Source organism: Telmatherina bonti (assembly GCF_933228915.1).
Source record: "Telmatherina bonti genome assembly, chromosome: 20".
Taxonomy (NCBI): Eukaryota; Metazoa; Chordata; class Actinopteri; order Atheriniformes; family Telmatherinidae; genus Telmatherina; species Telmatherina bonti.
In genome coordinates this window covers 14,970,423-14,984,499 of record NC_136618.1, presented here as the reverse complement: position 1 = coordinate 14,984,499, position 14,077 = coordinate 14,970,423, and the positions used below count along the sequence as shown (strand labels likewise).

Here is a 14,077-nt window from a genome sequence, read left to right as displayed (position 1 = left end):
GATACAGTCTGCTGGGAGAGGATGTGTGAATTCTTTATGGAATGACTCTGCATATGCTAAAAGAGGAATAGCCATACAGTTTGAAGTCTGAGGTCCGACCAACCAGACAACGGTGTGTTTCCAACATTTCTCTGCCGAGATGTGAAAACTGAAAAACAAGAAGTGGTATTTTATCACAGTTATAGTTTCACTCAGTATGAGTCCACTCACACTTCTCAAAGGCTAAACTGGGTGAGTGTCTGCTCTGCCGAGTACTTTTCCAAAGCAGCAGTCTGGAATTGGAGCCCAGTCAAGGGTTTAAGCACTGACTCATGTTGTGTAGGCAGACAGGAGATACACTTCACTAACCTATTCACAAATGCCATCAGCAGTACATTCTCACGTATGTGCAGAAATAAGCTCAATTTTGTTTAACTGTAGTGTTTGAAAAAGTAAAGAAAAAAGATAATAAACATGGTTTCATAAGTTCTCACATAGGTAAAATGGAAATTTTTCGTTGAACGAGGTAAGCTGAATTACATACTGAGGAGAAAATAAATAACTTGTGTGCCACGGCAAGTTCTTCTCCAGCTGCCATCTGGGAAAAAGCCACACCAGTGTTTTTGCTTTTTTTTCAGCCACCACCCTTTACTTTGCTTCTTTGACGAAGCCCGTTGACATGTTTCCATGTCTTGCATTGGACACGGTGCTACATTAGACTCTTACTTCTCGCATAATAGTTATAACAATAGCGCTTCCTCTTGTGTAGAAGAATCTACTCCACTAAAATTTCAATGATTTGAGCTAAAAAAAAAAACCATTTCATTTAGCAAAGAGGTTTAATTAACAAAGCAGAGACTTATTGAAACATTCTTATAAATATAATCAGAAAACATAAAAGCTTGATCTGAGCTATCATTCCTTTTCTACTGTGCTCTCTCGTCTGTGTTCCCATTTTAATGAAATAAAGTACAAACTTCTCAAGACTACAAAATATGAATCAATTAATATGAATCATTTTAGTGAAAGTTGTGCAGTATGAAATATTCAATGAATAGAAAACACACCAACACCAAATCGTTTATAGTCTCAGCCTGAATAAAAGTGCAGAATTGCTTCATTGGCTGTGTCTGTGGAGTTGTTTGTTTCCTAGGCCGCCCCATTGTTGCAGATGTTGTATGTCTCAGCCAAGCGTCCCCTGTTTAGGCACACGGCAGAGTTCAATTACCAATGAGAGCGGAGGCCAGACGTTATTCTGCTTCTGCCAAAGCAGATGATGATCACTTTCTCTTCTCCTAGTGTGAAAGTGCTTTTTGCATTTTTTTTTAAATCGCCCTGAAATGTAGCAACGTCATGGCTCATATCATACGCTACCCTGAATCCCTCAATAATGTTTTGTTGTTTTTTTTTCTCCTGTATTCGGCTCATATGCCCAGAATATCACTTGTAATTCATTGCCTTGCTTCCAGTTTTCATTTATGAGGCTACTTTATTCCCTCATATTCTGTCCTGTGAAAGAGACCATTGTGAATTTGTCTTCTCCCATTTTGGAATGTCATTATATCTTCCAGCTATTTTTTTTCTGCATCTTTCTCATGTTTGCAGGCTGTAACTGCACAGTTTTGGATCTACGGTAGATGATGCAATGCAGTTATTTTTGAATTGGTTTGAGGGAAATTGATTTTTGCTGTCATCCATCTGTACCCGTGGGTTGCGTCTCCCAGGGCAACACATTCCTGAGAGCATCACTGATGCACGATCAGTTTCAAAGAAAAGCCATTAGATACAAATATTTTATTTTTGTCGCTTCTTTTTTGCCACTAACAGATCCGTAATGTGACAGTCGATGGAGGGTTTGGTGCCTGGTCAACATGGTCCATGTGTAGCCATAATGATGGAGGCAGCGCAGGGTCCTGTCTGTGTCGGACACGGGCTTGTGATAACCCCACCCCTCAGTGTGGCGGCCAACGGTGCTATGGGATCAGTGTTGAAGTCGCCAATTGCTCCAGGTATATTACTGTCGTCTGACATTTTTAATGATCAATGTCTACTTCTGAGCATATTTCTGTCTGCGTAAAGCACTAAGGAGACGTACAAAATTAGCTGATTTATCACCTTCTTCTGCATCCACCCATTAGAGATCCACATACTGTAAATTGTTCAGTGTGCATTTTAGCTGTCAGTTATTTGGAGATAACAAGTGTTGATGGGTGTTTTTTTGCACCCTCTCATTATGAGCTTTAACACTCAGACTTAAAGTTTCTGCCTGCTAATCAGGGCACATGAACACATTCTTTCATGACACAAAAATGCTGTTTTCTGAGTTGGGTAATCGTTTTTAGAGTTATAAATCTCAGAGAGAAGTGCCACATACATACCAGGGAGCATTACTTCATGTGCCATAAATCAGTCATTGTAAACGTAAAAACAGCTCATTTTTTGCATCCTATGAGAAAGTTGTAACGCAGTTACGTAGCGTCTTTTCTTATTCGTATGTCATGATTTCAATCAGATACTCAGTTCATTTTTTGTTGACTTCAGGTTGAGTTTTAGTGAAAATATTTGATCTTGTCCATTTGCATGTATTCAGTAACAAGAATTGGATTCTCAGTTTAAGATTTAGATCTTATGTAACAGCAAATTGATCAAGTTCCAAAAACTTCCGCCACACTGCAAATTAATCAGCTTTTGAGGTTTAAGAATCCATATTTAGGTCTATATTTTTATCGCTCTCATCAGCGGTTGGAGTCCCAGACTGATGTTCCTTTGTGTGTCACCATAGAAATGGAGCTTGGACTCCCTGGACCGTCTGGTCTCCCTGCAGCACTAGCTGCGGCATCGGCTTCCAGGTGCGTCAGCGCTCCTGCAGCAACCCGACCCCTCGCCACGGCGGGCGTGTGTGTGTGGGCCAGAACCGAGAGGAGAGGTAAATAACTGGAATATAATATCTATGACATACTTTCTTGCTGTATGGGCATATTTCATTCTGTGCATCTAAAAAAAAAAAAAAAACAACAACTATTTTTCCAATTTGCAACCTGCAGACAAGAATTAAGACTCCGGCTTTGACTTTGTATTTTCCTTTTTTTTCCCCCACTTTCTTCTGCCCGACTATATGACAGCCAATTAAGGAATGAGTGGGATAGGCCTGTGCTCGGGTAATTATCTGGCTTTCACACACAGGCCGAGTCTACATTTTGAAGCTGTAGAAGCTTTTGGTGGAGAATAATCGCCTTTTTAAAGATGTTTGTGTGGTGTCCAAGCAACTTTCAAGGTATGAGGAAAAAACGGATAAAAAATGTGAAAAGACCTAATAAGACATACAAAGCAGCACAGGTAGAAAAGGTCAGAAGCTGACTACTTCTCTGAGTTTTGTCTGGTCTTGTGAAAGTTTATTTTTTCTTTTCAGTTGGGACTGGCTGTGGGAAAGTTCAGCCAAGTTTTCACTCAACTGGGAAAGGAACTTAGAAAGGCCTTCAAAAGCTTCCTCTTTATAAAAAAATGACACACATGACATAATTTCATTATTATTGAAGACTGCATGTGTTAATGCACCCAATGCTGAACGAGGTCAAGGGAGAAAAAAGTGCAAACAGCAACAATTGACGGGGCACAAAGATGTCACCATGACAACAGAAAAAGCATCTTGAACAAAAAGTAATTAAATACTAGCTTTAAGGATGATTCTTAAATTATGTTTCTTCTCTTCTTTTCAAGTTTTTAATTTCTCTTTTTTTCCTCTAACCTCCGTTTAGTTCTTGTTGCTTTGCAAGTTGTCCAGGCCCACTCCTTCTGGAGCCATGTGGAGAATATAGTTTACAGGATGACCAGTTACTAAAGAAATAGCTGACTGGATCTCAAGACCACAGCAGGAGGGAGGGAGTATTTTCCCCTCTCTCAAAATGTTTTTCTTATAGCTTTAATCTCCTTTTTGTCACTAACCTGAAAAATGAAGCTAAGGTGTAAAATAGCAATATCCGCAGATGCTCTGCTTGATTCTTGCTCCTGTTAAAATGCCCGACAGAAATAAACAATATCATAACCTGATAAAAACAGCTTTCTTTTTTATGGCTAAATAGCCCCTCAATAGCAGTTGCACATGGGGAATACTTACATAACCCCCTCTATATTGTATTAAGGCTTTATGGGGAGGGTTATTGTGAGAGATAGATGAGACAGCCCTTCCACAGAACCGTCTCCTGCATGTCACATTCGACAACAACAGTCAAAGATGGTGACAGTAAAACATAATTGCTGATGTCCCTATAGCTACTTCCAGCTTTTATTGGTATATGTATAGTTGTATGAAAAAGAAATGATACCCTCAGTTAATCCTTTGGCTTTGCATATCAATGCATGTTTTAAAAAAATTCTTAATATTAAATAAATATGACTTCAAAAGAACAATACAATACTAAATAAAACTGTGACATGTTTAAATTTAAAACTATGTTAAAACGCTGAAAATAATTAATTAAATAATAAAGTGCGTTTCATGAATCAGTTACTGATAGAACCACCTTTTAGCTTGTTGAAGCTATAATAATAATAATAATAATAATAATAATAATAATAATTTTTTTTTTTTTAAACCACTTTACATTTGTAAACAACTCTAAAAGCTGGTTTTTGTATGACTATCACTGTCAAATGATGGGATTTTTTTATGTGTAGCTCTCTGTAGGACTTGCCTTAGTATCTGAGTCAGTTTGAGGTCTGGACTTTGTGATTGCAACATTTGGATTCTGCTCTTTTTGAGTTATTTTGTTGTATATTTGCAGTTGTGTTTGGGATCTTTGTCCTGTTGCATGAATTAAGCTTTATCAGGCAGGCTTAACATTTGACTCAAGAACATTACAGACAGCATCTGCAGCGTGAACAAACTGACCATCCACTACCCTACTATACAACTGAAATTAAGGAGTTTGTGCTGATTTGCTGTCTTTGGATTTCACCAAACATGAAGCTGTGCATTATAGTCAAACATCTTGATCCCATCAACATCTGCCCAGATGTCATGTTTTTTCTGTTTTGTTTTTTATTTTGCTAAGAAAAATGTGGCTTTCCTTGCTAACCCTTCCAAAGAAGCCATACTTTTTCAGTCTTTATCTGTCTTGCTAACAGAGCTCTGTCTGAAATAGTTATCGGGATTTGTAGCATTCCTCTGAGCATTGCATCGTCTTACTCTAGGGTGCATTAACCGGGATGCCCACTCCTGGAAACATGTTTTCCAATAATCCTTAACCCTTTAAAGTGATGGACTACAAATTATTTTATCTTAAAACATCCTACAGGAATTAAGACTTTGCTCTGGGGTTACAGTTGGATTTCATCAGGAAGAAGAGGCAGGGTAAGAACTGTTGCCAAGCATTTGGCTTTTTAAGATCAGGGCAGAGAAAGCAAATAGAAAAGCATGCAAGACAAAATGCGTGCCTTACATACGAGAGCACCCAGGTGTATCGGGAATGTTTACCACCGTGGCTTTGAAATAACTTTAGTGCTCAGGCTTTGTGTTGACTTCCTAAACTTTCCACATCTGTTGTTTACAGTAAAGCACGTGTGAAATAGGTGAACTCAACTTTACGGAAGAAGCAGCTCCCTATCTGATGGTCTGAATGATTCTTTTAATGTTGGAAACAGCTTTTGTTTCATTGGGCATAGGGCTGCTTTCAGATGTGATCACAAAAGGCTCGCTGCACACTCTGTTCCTCCACAGATGCTTTAAGTATCCCTGCTCAGATTAAAGCTCAGACCTTATGTTCATACTTTAATTTGATGACGTGCTCATGTATTCAGACACATACTGAAAGGAAAAAAAAAATGCCAAGGGCAAATTAAACTCCCCTATTTTACAAGAGGTTTTTTTTCTTTTTTTATTGTCCTTTTATCCAACAAGCTTGCAATAAGTTTTGTCCCTGATTGTTTGCAGAAGACGTGGCCTCTAAAGATTAAGCAAACTAATGCTATGAAACCAACCAGACACAGCAGCGCTACCGGCTTAAATCTGGATACTTAATGCCTGCATTTATGAACCTTCTGTTGGTATTTCCCTCAGCACACTGACAGCGTCCACACTGCTTACTCAGCCTATAGCGGGTAATTAGCCTCATTTTAGTCTGATCAGCTCTGTGTGTTTTGGAGAGAAAAGAAAAGGCTAAGATAAGACGGCGCACAGACACTCGCGTGATTGGTGCGCACGATGATCATTTTCAAACGCAAAACAATCTCCGCTGCATTGATCGCAGATGTTTTTTTTTTGTTTGTTTGTTTTTTTTATTGTGTTGTGGTGCAGCAGGGATATGATGTGTACGTGCACGCCTCTGCACAAAGTTTAATGGCCGTTTGTGCACATCTTTCTCCGTCTCTCCTGCGTGTGATCGTAATCCACGCTCGTCCCCGACTTCTTCGCTCTCCTCCTCCCCTCCATAACACCCAACTACAAACATGCAGATTAGTGAGAGTGGAATGAACTGAGGATTTTTACATCCAGGGTGTACAGCGTGTAGCCTTTGATATGCTGTGAACAATGGCAGAGTATTTGCAGATAGTACAAAAGAAATATTCCGCCTGAGCCGAAAGAGGCTATTTAGGGAAATCTCAGTTTTCTTCAAAAGCCAATACCGTAACAAAGTAGTCATAAAAAGCACTTTTATGGTTTGTGTAAAAGTTAGAAAATAAACTATATGGCTCTAGTAAGCCTTGCAATCGTCTGTTGTTAATGTCTAATGAGGACTGAGTAATTAAAGTATTTTAGACATCGCAGTAATACTGTCTGGTAAAACGATGTAATTAGAGATGATGCATGCTTCTTCGTGGCTCCTTTAATAAGCTGTGTCAATGAATTATGCAAACTGCATATGCACATTCATTAAGACCTGAGATGGAATTTTCTTAGCTGTACTTTTAAGCAGCATTGGCACAAACATATGCCGCTGGCGAGGTCTCTGGTGGCATGATTCACTCGCATGTTCAGGCCTGTTCAGTGTCCTCTGCACTCCGGGGCCACATCAAAGAGACACTGCATTTGTAAAAGTTTGTTTTAAGTAAAGTTTACTGGGGCTTTACAGACATTCTGGTCTTGTGGTCCAATCGCTTTGCAGCTTTTCCGTTTCAGTGGCAACATTTCAGTCGTGCGGAGGCGTCTTCAGTGCCCTTCACTTCTAATTTTAGTTTGACTGTAAGATGAAGTAGTTATTCTGTTTTCCACTGACAAACCAAGGGCGTTAGATATGATTTTAAAAGTTAGGCTTTATTGTGTTGTAGGTGTGGTTCCTTCATCTTCTACTGTGGGTATATTCCTCACTTCATTAACACATAAAAATGTAGAAAAGATGCTTCAATTCAAGAATTATCCTCCACAGACTTCTTGCACACAAACTGATTTAAAGTTGTGTGTTTTTTGGAGTTTTTTTTTCACAGTGAAGAGAAGACAGAGATAGGAACAATGCATATTCTGCTACTGGCTGCAGTAACCACCTTTGACAAAGCAGGAGTACAGAGTACTTTGTACTGTAAAAAGTATTGTTTTCTTTGTTCACCTGGAAAGAAACTACAAGTCTTAGAGAACCTCTGAAGAGTTTTGTGTATTTATAAGTTTGGAGAAACTTTCAAAACTTGGCGAGGAGGTGTCTTATCCATGTGAAAAAAAAGCAGAGTTTGTCCTGACATGTTGCTGTAAAGGCATAGGTGTGGAGTGTGTTTACCGGCCAAGATAAGCATAGCTGGTTTTGAAAAAGCCGTTTCAGATTATTCACCTATTAAAGTAATCAGATGGCAGAAGAAGCCAAATTTTCAGTGATGATAAAAGTATTAAATGGTTGAAAAGCTGCACCTGTAATTTGTTCCTTTGCTGCTTGAAGATGAAATCCACAGACCACCTAAAATCTTGAGTAGAAAAGGAAGATTTTGATTAGTTCTTCATAACTTAATATATTTTTCCATTTATGCAATTTAAGTAAATATTCAGCTCATTGATTTCTACATTCTTCTTTCTGAAGCACCAAAATAATACTGCGTTATGCAGATATGACCACATTTTCCTTTTTTTGCCTCTCTTATTACCACTCCATCACACTTTAGCAGCATAATGACTCATTGCACAACTACTTTAGTATCTCTTCGAAACAAGTGCACCCTCTGACATGTCTGCAGAAACGGAGCTCTACTGGTCAGAATGACTGATTGGCTTTGCATGATCTGTCCATAAGGCTACAACCTAAACTTAGTCTGTCAGAGTCAGCTTGCATCTAAACGTGGTAAATATTTGTTAGTGTGCATAAACTTGACACCAGCTCCAAATGAGGCAGCATGAATGCATTAAGTGGTCATTATTAACTAAAAATGAGAAGCATTGCTTTATATTGTGTTTTGTATTATCTGTCCAGCTGTCTGTTCAGCTCACTGATTTGGTTAATCTTACTAAAATTGGACTTTTAAAACACATGTAAATGTTACAGTCTGACTGAAATCACATTGTACTGAAGGTTTCAAAGCCACAAACGTGATTAGGCAAATCACTCCTGCAAATACGGGCATAACAAGGCTTAAACAGGCCAATTCACACTGCACATGCTCCAAAATAGCACCTTTCTGCACCTTTATTCCTCAAATAGTAAATTGCAAAGGTGTGTTCATGCAGTTGGATTCACAAATAAAGCGGCTAAATGATGTAGAAGTTGTGATACATTAGATAAAGGATTGAACTCATCCTTTGCTGCATTTCCTACTCTGATCCAGGTACTGTAATGAACACCTGCCCTGCCCACCGCATGTTTACTGGTCGGCCTGGTCGGCATGGGAACGCTGCAACGTGCCTTGTGGCGGAGGCATCCAGTCCCGACGCAGAACCTGTGAGAACGGCAACGACTGTCCTGGGTGTGGTCAGGTATGTCATGCTAACTGATAGCTGTCCCTCGCCGCCCTCCTGATCCATTTCGCCCACACTATTCATTGCTCAAGAACTCAGCCCAAACTATTTCATATCATGAGCAGCCAGTGGTGACGAAATTGGAACATTTAACATGTCCAAATCCCCCGGCTATATTTAAACAGTGGCAGAAGCACATCAGATTTATTACCAAGACCTATTTATTGCCAAACACGCACACACACACACACACACACACACACACAGTAATCACTCCGCCTATGAATAGGCTTATTCTCTGCCACAAAGCTTTCTCTACTGCACAGATGATGCAACGAAGTGTTGAAATACGAGCTGCAATGACAGAATGATGTGACACTTGTGTTATTTCTGGTTTTATTTTTTTCCCATCCAGTCGAGGTAAGAATGAGAAGGAACGAACACGATAGCTTCTCGAGTCCCTCTTGGAATTGGATTAAAGAATATGGGTCAGGGCCTTGTGGATGCATGGGATCCTTGAAGTGTATTTTTGTATGTTTGTTTGTGGATTTCTTTTCAAATTTGGTGGAGATTTTGAATTTTCAATGGTTTGAACACAAAGCTGATCTTTTTAACTGTAGAAAGGCAGGCTTTAGATGTGAGGTTATAATTCTGTGCTGGTGTTACACAATCTGCAAGTGGAGAAAATGATTAGATGCAGGCTTTCAGTTTGTTAAATTAGAGTGATGTTGGATGAAATTTGGTTTTCAGGCGAAAAAAAAAAATCTGTAAATTGCTGAAAAAGCGATGACTGGCCCACATTGTTTGTAGCTGAAAAAGCTCATCTCGCAGGTTGTGTAATGGCCCGTTTTAAGACTAAATACTGTGCTGACAACATCATAAAACATCCCACACAACCTGAAGAGCGCACATACAATCTGATAATTGCCTATGACACTATTGGTAGCAGGAAAAACACCAAATGAAAAGTCTGACCTCTCATTATGCAGCAATTCAACAGGCAGAACATGTCATCTGCTGCTTCATTCATCCACCTATCAACTTTCTTCCACTAATACACACGTACGTCTCCGTCTTGGCAGCTGTCTTATTTCTGTCATGGCACAGCAGCCATATCCTCACTGAATCATCTTGGCACATTGCGATGCTCCTTTAGCGAATGCTGGCAAGCAAAAGGGAATCCCATCGCCTCCTTGCTCCTGCTCCCAAAAGGGAAAACCTTCTTCGACTGTTGCCGTTTGTCACCATGTTTGATGTATTGTCAGTATGGAGAGGTGCTCTGGCTCGCTGAGCAGGAGATGTCAGGGATAGGGGTTTTTTTTTTCTTTGGTGTTAGGGGAGGTCACGCCACACAAAGCTGAGCCGGGTCAGCAGGAAAGGTCAAGTGAAGAGCTTGTCTTCACTCCGTCTGTTTATCCAAGCGGTCCTGTGTTTTCCTCCCTTCTTGCTCAGACTTTCACATACTGTCCCCCTTTTTTTCCCCTTTTGTTTTGTTTTCTCATCGACTCTGTCTCCTAACATTGTGATATGCGCTTAATTGGAGCCGCCTGAGCCAGCAGAGCTGTAATTGCATGCAGACTTCACAAACACCTCTCTGCCAGGAAGGACTTTATTTGGACACGGAGGGTAACCCGCGTTATGTGTGCATACATACACTGATTAAAGAAGCGTTTGCTGCGTTTCATATACAGCTATGATAAAGTGCTAAAAGGCCCATCTGTTAAAGTAAAACAACAGCCTTGCTGAACTTAAACTGGCCCAGCGGATGTTCTCATGACAGACCACTAAACTCAGCTGACTTTATCCATTTTATTTCCAGTTACGATGTGAAGTTTGCTAAGATGACAAGCACGATGAGAACTCTGGGAATATGTTCTCAAAGTTTCATCAAGGGTTCAAAAAGTGTGATGGAGTTCATTTTACATGCCATCTGTCTGAGATTCTTCCCTCAGATTCTTCCTTGTTAATTAAACAGCTCCTGCTATCAGGGCTTTTTTTTTTTTTTTTTTTTTTTTTTTTTTTTCCTTAAGGCCTCCTACTGAGATCTGAACAGTATATGTGTTTGACGGTGATGCTTTATATATGCATTTACGTTCACCTACATAGATTGATGTCTTAGCAGCCACCTGTGGTATGCTCCAGGTGTTCCCCAGACAGTAATGGACAGAGATGAGTTAACATCTGCTTTGTTTTTTTCAAGTAGAAAAATGATGTGTTATGCAAACTTATGGAACTTTTTTTTGTTTTTTGTTTTTTTTTTTAGGAGAGATTCACTGAAGTATGTAACAAGAATTATGTTGCAACTTTGTAATTGCACTTCCAATGTGCAGCAAAGCTTAAAGCTCCGATTCAGGGAATTCACATCACAACTAGATACACCACTGCTAAATTTAAGTCCGCATTGATTCTGTGTTTTTAAATAAAAGGTGTCACTATTCACTGTTGCTCTGAAGACAAATCGCTGCCTCATAGTTTAAGGAGCAAAACCTCTTTACTGTTTGCTGTATAGCAAACTTCTTTTAATGTTGCCCTGTGTGTCAGAGCCACAAGTCCCAGCTGTTTCTGCTTTACAGGACGAAAGTGTTTTCCTGCAGGTATTTTAGCTGGAGTACACTGCAAATGATCATGTTTAATTTAGGATTGATTTGGGTTTAATGACATGAGGTATTATCCTGCTGGAAGTAGTCATCAGAAGACACACTGTGGTCATAAAGGGGTGGACATGGTAAGCAACAATACTCAGGTTAGCTGTGTAGTTTAAATCATGCTCACAGGACAAAAGTGTGCCAAGAAAATCTCCTCCACATCATTACATCCCCACCACTAGCCTGAACCACTGACACAAAGCAGGAGGGACCCATGTTTTTTTATGTTGTTTAAGATTTTTTTCCACCCCACCACCTTGATGTCATTCAGTCTGTAATTTTTTTTTAACCACTTAGTCCAATTAAGGGTTGCGGGGAAACTGGAGCCTATCCCAGCAAGCACTGGGCGAGGGACAGGTTACACCCTGGCCATGTCGCTAGTTCATCATAGACTATGTGAATGCAGACAGCTGAAATTAACAGTCATCACATGAGGCAACATTTTCCCAATTGTCTAATAATAATTGTCTAATTATATAAAGCTTGTATAAATTCTAGCCTCCATTTACTGTTTTCAGCTGATATGAGTGGCTCCCAGTGCGTTCTGCTGGTGTAGCACATCTGCTTTAAGGGTCTTGTGTTATGGGTTCAGAGATGGAATTCTGCAGGCCTTGGTTGGAGAGATGTCTGACGTTAACGGCATATCGATATTATAGGCATACCAATATTATCATATGATATTAACATTAAAATGCTTTATCAGAAATGATCTGTTATTACTTTTGTGATGACAAAACCTTTACACAATATGCACATATTATTTGGCAAATTCTTCAGTTGTCTCCTCTTATTCAAACTGACAAAATATAAAGATGTAGTGAATACTTTTGCATATATTTTTGTTTGTTTGTTTGGTGCAACTCGCTTAAAAAATATTGATATCAGTTGACATCAGCAGCAGAATTAGGAGTTGGTCAAAATTACTATTTTGGATATCAGGAAAAAACCCTATATTAAACATTCCTACTTGGTTGTAACCAGAGGTTATTTGAGATGGTGTTGCCTTTCTTCCATCTCTAACCACTATGCCCATTGTTCACTAACCTTATAGATCAAGAAGGGATTTTCATCCAGAAAACAACCATGTCATGTTTGAAGTCAATTTAATTCCCTTTCTTCTCCATTCTGATGCTCAGTTTGATCTTCAACAAGGTGTCTTGGCCTGAATTCCCACTCTGATCAGTTATTTGTGTTACCAGGTAATTTAACTGGTAGGCTTAATAAAGTCCCCAGAGCGTTTGCATACTAGGTTTGGAGAAGGTAATACCGGGAATTCTTGAGCAATCAGCGATAGTTACTCTTTCTAGCCAAGATTCAGCAAAGCAGACACGGTGGATTCTGCCTTATTTCATATCATTTGGAGAAAAAAAACACATGTAAACGAAAGTGAAACAGATTCACTTCAGCTCAGCTCAACCAAAAGGAGAAAGAAGCAAATGATCTGGAATGATCATGGCAAAGTCTTGCCCTCAAACTGACTCAATCAATTCAGTATAAGCAGACAGACAAGGGCCTTCTGCAAAAGAGGTTATTCAACCAGGTAATATGACCCAGTAAAAGTGTTGGACTTAAACACAGTGGAAATGTTGTGAAATGACCTGTAAGAAGCAGTTCATGTGAAGATACATACTAGCGTTTCATAGTAAAGGAATTCCTCCTAATGAGCAGAGCTGATCAACAGCTAGCAGAGCTTTTTAGTTACAGTCACACTAAAAAACAAAGATAAAAAAAAAAAAAAGCCTTTTTTAATTCAGGGTTAAAGTTACAAAGTTTGTTTTCCATTAAAAAAAAAGACAGAATCTATTATTTTTGTCTAATTTCTTCAACCCATAAAGACCCATGCCCTGAAAAAACAATCAGATAAGTTTTTAATAGGAAACCTTTATTTGTCCCTTCAACAAAACGTAAATTTAAAAAGTACCTACATTTTTTTTTTTTGTAATTTACTATTTATTACAATGTGATATGACACATTTTTATTGTGTATTCTTCTGCTTCCTGGTGTCCCTTAAGGGGCAGAAGAAAAAATTTACATTGTGTTCCACAGGATTTTGAGTATAGTTCGTACCAAAAATGTCTCAGAAACTTTATGTATCATATTTGTCATACTGAGGTTTTTATGGGTTAATTGGGCTTTCTCCAAAGTCTTTTGTGGAAATCTGCTGATATTTTAGGTTAAATCATGTTGGAAATGTAGAAAACAGGTTCACAACTTTTTAAGTGACTGATATGATATACAGCAAAAGTGGAGCTACAACCTAATTGTGAATTGTGATGGTATTTTCTTTAACGCCTAGATCTATTACACAAAAAAAGACTTACTTCAGGGTTTAACAGCCTTCAAGAATATATTACTCTGTGGTATTTCCTGTGGTGTATAGTAAAGTACGTCAAGTAGCTGTAATATCCAAGGATCAAAAAGAACTATTCTGCTCTGGTGAATCTGCCTCTCAGAGTTATATAAGTCAAATTTGTGCACGACTGATGATGCAAAGAGCCGCTTAATGAAACTGAGCGGTTCTATTTACCTGTGAGGAGTTCAGTCATGCAGTTAGGCTGTCAAATGAAAGCTAAGTGCTGACTGTTT

General features: G+C 39.0%; 1 protein-coding gene across 2 annotated transcripts in view; it reads left to right on the top strand.

The window, feature by feature from the left end:
- sema5a (sema domain, seven thrombospondin repeats (type 1 and type 1-like), transmembrane domain (TM) and short cytoplasmic domain, (semaphorin) 5A) overlaps positions 1–14,077 on the top strand; it is a 144,816-nt gene that overhangs the window by 95,455 nt on the left and 35,284 nt on the right. For both annotated transcript variants that reach the window (XM_079259753.1, XM_079259754.1), the window contains exons 13-15: positions 1,807–1,988; positions 2,762–2,905; positions 8,716–8,863. In XM_079259753.1, coding sequence (XP_079115879.1) covers positions 1,807–1,988; positions 2,762–2,905; positions 8,716–8,863 — 474 coding nt within the window. The remainder of the gene's footprint in view (positions 1–1,806; positions 1,989–2,761; positions 2,906–8,715; positions 8,864–14,077) is intronic.